Below are 8,838 nucleotides of genomic sequence, written 5' to 3'. Positions count from 1 at the left end.
ATGCCTTAATATTTGTTTCAAATTTGTGGCTCTCATCATCCACATTAGCATATGCATGCATGGGGTATTAGAGATATTTTTGTGTATTTGTTTTCAATTTGGTAGTTAGGTTTGAAAATAGTTTTTTTTTTTCCTTCTCGAAATTAAAGTTGATTGGAAGAGTAGGTAGGCTTTTTTCTTTTTGTTTAAATCTCTCTTACCAACTTATTTTGGTATGTGTTCGAGAAATGAGAAAAATATAAATAGTCTAGAAAATCTGTATAGGAATTTACGTGGTTCACTGATTAGTTAAGTCCACGACAACGAAAAATAATAATTAACTGTTTGAGAGAGAATTATCATAAATATAAATCAAAAGATAATTAGAAAGGTATGCACTTTTTTTTTTATATCTGGGTTAAAATCATAAATATTGTAAATAAGTACATAAATAAAAATTGTAATGGGTGACAAATTAAGCCTATTCAAAGTGTGACACTTTTTTTTCATTTTGCTGATAAGACCATTATTTTTAGTGTGTCAAGTGTATCATAGGTATCAAGTATATCATGCGTATTAAGTTGTATAAGGTGTATCATACTTTTTTCTTATATATATATTTCATAGACTGAATTTATTTATTTATTTTTGTCAATTTTACAAAAATAATAAGTCAAAATGGAACATTTGAAAAATACTTGACGTTAGTTGTAAAGTATAGGGAGAAAAATAAGATTTTAACCTAATAGTTAATTAGATTTTTAATTGATTCCATTGTTAGGAAGTCCAATTAATACATCATAACAAGAATCGATCATTTATGTGAGTATTAAACAAGGAAAGTCTTTAAATTTGGTTGAAAAAACATAGTTGTTTATATTCTTTAAAGAAGACTCCATGGTCCTACACAACTTTACCCTAACTTATCTTATCCATAAATTTTTTATGGCATTCATATTCATATGGTTAATGCTCTAATAGTTTCTTAAAATGGAAATCAAATGAATATACCAAACATAATGCCTTAAAATCTCTCAAAATGTCAAAACTTTGATGTAAAATTCTTTTAAATTTTCTTTCACTTGTGCTCAATTGAACATCCATTTGACTCTCCACTTAGATTTAAATTGAGAGTCTGTTTATTAAGTTTAACTGTTAAAGAATCGATAAATAAAGAAAACATAGAGTACTAGAGAACTAACATAGTGTTTTAGATACGTCAATGGACAAAAAGAGAATAATTTAAAACACTTCTTTAAAACTATAGGGTCAATATCACAGATAGTATAATAATGTCAAATACGAGGGCAACTTAGATTTTGGAGTCGTTGTTCTCGAAAACCCATTCATTGTCGTTCCTGGACCCATTGATTTACTGATAAATCGGTAAAACCACATGTATTTGGTTGTTTGAAGTGTCATATAACATATTCAAGGTATTTCAACAGAAACAATCTCAACGTACAATTGTCATGTTTTTATATTCCTTACAAATAACAAAACAACTCCTTTTAGTTGCATGCGAGACTAAGAAACGAACAATTTCTTCTATCGCACGTACGTGAGAGCTATTTACACGTATTGTTTCCTCACTTGTGCAAACATTTTTTTAACTTTTTTTTACATAGAATCAATACCAATTGTTTGACAAAAACTCCAAAAAGTTAGTTGTGTGTAGAGGAAACTCAACTAAAAAGCACAATTTAAATCTGAGAGAAATGAGGTGCTTTGAATTTAGTTGACTTAGCACCACTAACCAATTTAAAATTCTTGTATTAAAATAATTAGGATGCTTCTCAACTAATACCTACTTTGAAAGTAATTGAAAAATTGGGTTTAATAACTATTGATGTTACATCACACCATGCTTTCATTAAATAAAAAAATTGATTTGATGAATTGAACGGACGTAAATGCACGACTTAACAAATATCATCAATCTAATTAGAAGATTAAAGAGTGGAATTTCGTAGGAAAATATATAGTTTAGCTTTGTGTTTCATTTGACAAAACAAATGATTGGGAAAGAAAATGAAAGAAATGAAAGAAAAGTAAAATGGACAATCAAATTAAAGATATTTTATGTTAAAATTGGAAGGAAAAGATCAAAATGGCAACTTTACCCTTACTTTGTTAGGGGAGAAAAATAAAATAAAATTTAAATTTGAGCTTTATTGGAAACTATTAACCATCACCCACCTTTTTAATTCAATAAAATAATATCTATAATTCATTAATTGCTATAAATTTGGAGGTAGTAAACAAAAAGAAATCAAATAATTTAAGAAAAAATATTGGGGAAAAAAAGGTAAACTTGGCCTAAGCCCTCTCAGGCTCCCTCATATAGCTCTTTTAATCTCTTTCTTTCTTTCTTTCTTTCTTTCTTTCTTTCTTTTACGATTTTACGATTTTACGATTTTACGATTTCACCCTTCCATTCAAGCATATTTACATCTCTATCCAACAAAGTTACAAAATTCCAACTGCTATGAACCTCTCATCAGCCAATCTCACAGTTTTTCCCCTACAATCACCTTGATGCTACAAGGCAGCTGACCTTCTGAGCTCCGACAACCCAAGTCAGCATCAGACTCGAGCTTAACCACCATGGACTCAAAGGCGTTGGCAGTTGGAAGACGAGCTTTGAGCTCTTTCAAGCTCGGAACCAGAAAATTCTCTGTCCATTCTTCTACATTTGTGTTCCCAAGCCATACCCCACTTGTGATCTTCTCAACAGCATTCTCCTGTAATTCAAGTGACATCTTTTCTCCAACAATGGATGAAAACTTCTTTTTGATGGAGCTTGTGATGCTGTGCTTGATTGGAGAGAAGTCCACTGGTTTGAAGACAATTGCATCGTCTACTGTATTCAACATCTCACGTGATGCTGATGCAGTTGTGAATGATAACTGTCGAGTGTTGAGCCCGTGCTCGGTTTCGTGATCGGTCGTTACGTCACTGGAATTCAATGATCCATCTGTCTTCTCATCCTCTGCATCCGCACATTCGTTAAGATCAAACGCTATGGCTGAACCAGATTCTAATCTGGGTTTCAAACACCGTTCTTCACCTTGTGCCCATTCAGCTCGACGTTTAACTGTTTGCTCGCTAACGGATAATTTCAATTGCCAAGTTCTTCTTGCTAAACCAGCAAACTTCTCTTCCTCGAGCATATTCCCGTTTGACAAGTGTTTCATATCATCTGGTATCCAGGTTGCTGTAAGGATGAAGATGATATTACCAAGACTGATTTCACGGCCATGAGAATCCGTGAACCGACCTCTCTCCATAGCCCTTCTTATGCTTCCACGGACCAATAGATCGGATTCATCGAAATCATCAAGCACAATGACAGAAAATCGGTTTCTTCTAATGGCCTCTGATATTCTGTCTAACACGGTTCTACCACGAATACTGATCTCTGATTCTCCATCACTTTTGCGTTTCGAGCCAAGACAAATGGTTATAGGATTGGATCCAGATACCAACTCTGCAAGAGCAGTTGCCATCTTCTTCTTTCCAACCCGGTCGGGACCCAAGAACAAGAGCCACATGTCTCCTTTTGGAACCGTTCCTCGTCGTTTTCCGTTTCCCAATTTGAACTGAGTCACACTTGTAGCCAAAGCAGATGCTGCTTCTTGCTGCCACCATACCTTCTCTAGTATACCTTTCAAGAGCCTCTTGTACGAGTCGATATCCGATGTCTCGATAAATTTACTACTACGCAGTTCGCAGACTTTGTTCTCAGGTCCAGAAGATATGCAACCCAGCAAATCCTTCACGCGCTCTTTATGTGTTTCCTCAGCCAAGATCTCACTGTCATTCTTTCGTCCAAGAGCCAACTCTGTCCTCACAGGGCTACCTGGTCGCAAAATCGATGCAACCTTTTCAGATGGTTTGCTGGCCAGAAGTGGATTTGTTTTTAGTTGCAGGGTTTCACCAAATCCTTTATTGAGTTGTAGCTTAGGTTGGGAAGGTTGATGCCCGAGCAAGTTTGGACTATACAAACCCGTTAAAGGAAGAGACACTGGTGCAGTTCTCTCCAAACCGAACTTGTTCAGATTATGGAAATTAGGATGAAGACGCAAGCATGTATCCTGCCATTTCTTCTGTAGTTCTTGAGCCTTTTGCTTTCGCATCAGTTCTTTATCCAAATTCTGAAACAGGAAAGATTGCTCATAAGACAAATGCAGATTTCCAAGATTGATTTACAATAAAAAAAGAAAGAAAAAAAAAAAAAGCGAAATGCAAATGAGTAAACCAAGAATCGCAGTAGAACTCACATCGGTTGTTTCATGTTTCTTTGCATCTTCATCTTGTGCCTTCGCATTCTGCAGCCATGGAGGGAGAGCAGATGCTTTGGCTCCTTCCGGTTTAGTTACAGAAGATGGTTTGTCCAACTCATTGGCCACAAACTTTTCCAATTCCCGTTCATAATTTTGCATACATTGGGAGCAACAACTTGATTTCCGAGAAGAATCCAGGTTCTCATGCATCAGTGGCCGCATCGGAATGGTGGAAATAGTCGGAAATCCCTTGATCGAGGATAATGATTCAACTGGGCTATTAAGGATCCCAGTGGTACCAAGCCTAATAAACATGATATAGGTTAAGTTTGAAGAATTCAATCAAAAACCAACAACAGAATGAATCTGAGAACTTAAGCTGTTCTAAAGTCAAAATGAATCTGAGAAATGAAAAGGTGTCGTTCTACTTAGATTAACAATCAGTTATCTTCTACTACCCAAATTCGAACCATATCGGTCAACTCCTAACCACCTAATCAAATCAGATGCAAACTACACAGCTAAATAGTTCAAACCTACACAAAAATATCGCCAAAAATTGAATAAGCTATTCATACATAAACAGATTGAAATCAATAGAAGACTACGAACCATACCTCGGAAACAATCCAGGAAGAGGCGCTCGGGCAGCAATAGGCACAGCCTGCAAGTCCCAATCATTCTCCATGGAAGCATGATAAACTTGACATCTTAAATACGTCTCACAAGTTGCAGTACCAATCAACCAAAGCCGACTACCACCACCATTGCCATACTTGGCAAGAAGCTTCCCCATCTCCATCACCGCAGCACGCCCACCTTCGGAAACAACCTGCTGCTGCACCGTGCCTGAGCCCGAACCACCACCGGTTGCAGGGGGCTGATGAACCAGCCATTTCAAATCACCCATATCAAGAATAATTCCTCCACTACCATTCAATTTCTCCATTCTACTCTCCACCAAATCTCCCAATTCCTTAAGCCTACCACCAATCTGCAACCTATCAGAAGAACAAATCTCCTTGTCAAAATGAATCACTTGAACATTACCCAGTGTCCCATCCCCCAATTCTCTATTCTCAATCCTCCTCAACAATTCCTTCACCACAGCCTCCGGTTCCGACTCCCCAACGAGCACCGGATTCCTCTTTTTCGATCGAAGCAATATATCAAACACCTTCCGGACTTCCTCCCCACGCTGCTGCACGGGTGGGGCGACGCTCCCCTGCTGCTGCAACCGTGGATTCAAGTACAAATTCCTCGGCGGTCCAACCGGAGAAGGTCGAAACCCCAATCCCCCAATCGGCGAAGAACTCGCGGGGGCTGGCGAATTCATGGATTGTTCAATGGTAGCCTTAACAGCAGGGCTAGAGAAACTAGCCTCTCTCATAACACGGCTCACACTTGGGTCATCAAGAATCGAGATAATCAACTGTTCAAGCTCAACTTTGACGGCTAAGAGCGGCTGCTGCTGTTGCTCCGGGCAACCACGGCGTTGGTGAGCTTGGGCGCGCTTAAGGGCAGCCATAAGCGCGTTGGAAATGGGCGGCTCAGCTCCGGGACTCGCGTTTTGAGCCGTCGGAAGCCGCTCGAGGGCAACGCTAAAACAGAGTTCGAGAGCTCGACACTGAAGGGGATGAGAAGAATTTGGGTGCGATTTGATACAAGCTTGCCGGAGAAACCCAGTCGGCGAAGAAAGAAGCGTTGCCGCCACATGAAGCGGCGTCGTTTGTCCATGATTCCGGCGACCAGCTTCAGCTATGGAATGATTCAGCACACTCGCCGCCTCCGGCGTAAGAGTTTGCTGAATCGTACTTAACCCAGCTCTCATTTATAGAGAAGGAAAAGAAAAAAAAACAAAACCCAATTCCTAAATTTCTTAAAAAAGCAAAGGAATGAAAGAAATCGAGGATTGCAGATGAAAACCCAGATGAAGAAGGTCAATGAGAAGATGAAATCCTCATAACCCAGAAGAGAAAAGAAAAAAAAAAGAAAAAAGAAAAAAACGAAATTTGAAGCTTAGCTTAAAAGATGTATAAAATTATGAAAGATCAATCCATCCATGTGTAAGAATTTAGAATGATAACAAGTGTAAGAAGAAGAAAAAAGTCAGAATTGAAAAGAGAGAAAAAAGAAAAAGAAAAAGAAAAGAAGAGATCCCCTGATTCACAATCACAAGAAGGAACATCTATCTGTTTTTTGTTTTAAAATTTTCTCTCTCTAAAACATTTTTATGTGCATCCATGTGGAAGAATAACCCAAAATATGATAGACAAAATTTGGTGAGTAATAATTGGAAATAGTAAAAGAAATTAAGGAACAGAAATGTGAATGAGTAGAAGAAGAAGAAGAAGAGGAAGAGGAAGAGGAAGAAGAAGAGAAAGAAGAAGGGAAAAGGGATGTAATGAAATTCATGTTTTTGAAAAAAGGATTTTTATTTATTTTAGGAATTGAATAAAGAAAGAAAAAAAAAGAAAGGAGAGAATTTCTGGAAAATGAAGGAATTGAAAGTACTACATAATCAGTTGCAAGGATTTCTGGAAAATGCTTTTTGGGCAGAGTAAAAGAGCTCTTCTTTTGGTGTCATTTAAAAAAGAAAAAAGAGAAAGAAAAAAAAAATATTCTTGAATGTAAAGGAAGAAGCTTTTTTAAAACCAGTTTTGTCTCAATATATTAGAGATAATGGAGAGAGAAAGAGAAGGGGGTCAGATACTGCCTTTTTTAGAGAGAGAAAATGGGGTTTAAGTTTTTCTTATTTCTTTGACTCTCTTTGTTTTGTTTTCATAATTAAGAAAAAGGGTTTTGTTTTTAGGTTATTCCTTAAAAATAAAATGAGAGAGTAAAATTATATCAGAGGGGGTAATTGTGACGCGCTTTTGGGGTGATGTAGACGCGCTAAAACAAAATGATAATTATTTTTTATATATATAATTAAAAAGTTTGTGTGTACCAAAAATCAGCTTTTCACACGCAATCGCTGCAAAGCCAATGCACGGGTTTCGCCTTTTCATACTTTTCCACTCTCCTTTTTTAACTCCCTCTTTTCTCTCTCTTAATCATACTATTATCTCTCTCTCTCTCTCTTTCCCTCTCTTCTTATTATTCCTATATTCTAAATTTCATTTTCTTTTCTCTTTCCTTTCATTTCTACAATTCATTACCTCAATCTTTGGGTTTCATTACCAACTAACACTCTCACGCTTTAAATATTCTAATATCATATCACTTTTTTTTCCATTACTATTCATTCTAGTATATCACTCCCCTTCATTCTTATATTTGTAATATAGGAGGAAAAGAAGATAGAATAACGTATGAATATACAACCAACATAAAAAAAAAAGTATAACCAATCTCAAGGACAATCAAACTACCACATATCTTCACAAATTACTCGATATTATCTATTTTTGACATAAAGTTTATTTTGTTTTCACTCTAAAGGTCCTGTAAAAACATATATATTCTTCCCTTATTTATATGTACCTTCTTAGCTAATTAAAGCCAAACCTTGTTTGCACTTTCAAAACCCAAACAAGCATATAAAATTACTTTTTTGTCCTTTCAAACACAAAATTTTCTACTAAATCACACTCCCAAATAATAACCATGGAAAAAACAGAAATGTTATTGGAAATATAGTAGTTTACTTATCTAAACTTAGGACTACGGTACAATTTTCTGATATATATAATCTACTATATTATAAATGACAAAATGCAACGCTCGTACTCACCTGCTATAAATTATCCTTCGAAATGTCTACTAAAACTTATTTAAACTTTCAAGATATTACATCGATGACTTGGAATATAACTTACTGAATTAAATTTTTATCCTTGCGGTTGTGGTTATATGCTGAAGTTTGATAATAAAAAACAAAAATAGTTTTACTTGGGTCGTCACCTAATTAAAAGAAATGTGTTGATACGGTCATGATAGAATGAGTTTTGAGATTTTACTAAACTATAAAAACTCAAATAATAATTTTTATTTTTTTCACAACATGGTTTTTACAAATTTTATCTTTATAAAAAAGTTTCACGTGTTTGTTCATGAAGATCGAATATGTTATCTTCATATGTTGCATGTACTGCATTATTATAAAAGAGCATTAGGTAGAGAAATATACATATATAGTGGTATTGGTTATGGGAAATTTAATAAAGTAAGTGGGATTTTAGTTTGAAAATTATTATAATTAATAACCTTTTTGAGTTTTTATAATGCTAAAGTTGGAACATCAATTTGTACGCACCATAACATATCTTAATTAAAGTTATGTAAATAAAGATATGCATTTTTCTTAGCATTAGACATATGTTCATGAGAATCAAACATTAATATTATTTCATTACAAAAATGATATCCAAACTAATTGTACTATGCATGATTTGATCATTTTAATTTAAGTAATTTGTTTCCATTCGTGATTACTTTTTAATTTTTGTAAACCTTTTTTACAAATAATAAATTAACATATTTATAACTTATAATGTATTTGACAGTAACAAATGTTTTCACATATCATTAGCTCACACTTTGACCTAAGTAGCTAGCATGGGGCACATGG

General features: G+C 35.3%; 1 protein-coding gene across 1 annotated transcript; it reads right to left on the bottom strand.

Moving 5' to 3' along the window:
* Positions 1–2,179: 2,179 nt before the first annotated feature.
* On the bottom strand, positions 2,180–7,026 carry LOC101218254 (protein SUPPRESSOR OF MAX2 1). Its single transcript, XM_004150283.3, has 3 exons — positions 4,883–7,026; positions 4,263–4,569; positions 2,180–4,136 (listed from the first exon to the last, which is right to left on the bottom strand). Exons 1-3 carry the CDS (start codon positions 6,094–6,096, stop codon positions 2,490–2,492), a joined length of 3,168 nt encoding a protein of 1,055 aa, XP_004150331.1. The 5' UTR covers positions 6,097–7,026; the 3' UTR covers positions 2,180–2,489.
* Positions 7,027–8,838: the final 1,812 nt, after the last annotated feature.

The sequence above is a fragment of the Cucumis sativus genome, chromosome 2 (genome assembly GCF_000004075.3).
Source record: "Cucumis sativus cultivar 9930 chromosome 2, Cucumber_9930_V3, whole genome shotgun sequence".
NCBI lineage: Eukaryota > Viridiplantae > Streptophyta > Magnoliopsida > Cucurbitales > Cucurbitaceae > Cucumis > Cucumis sativus.
The sequence above is the reverse complement of the archived record's forward strand: the minus strand, read 5'-3'. Positions and strand labels throughout refer to the sequence as shown.

Coding starts and splice junctions, on each gene's coding strand:
- LOC101218254 (XM_004150283.3), bottom strand. CDS start 6,096: ATGAGAGCTGGGTTAAGTACGATTCAGCAAACTCTTACGCCGGAGGCG. Junction 4,570..4,882: donor CTTCCTGGATTGTTTCCGAG/GTATGGTTCGTA, acceptor CATGTTTATTAG/GCTTGGTACCACTGGGATCC. Junction 4,137..4,262: donor AGAAACATGAAACAACCGAT/GTGAGTTCTACT, acceptor TTCCTGTTTCAG/AATTTGGATAAAGAACTGAT.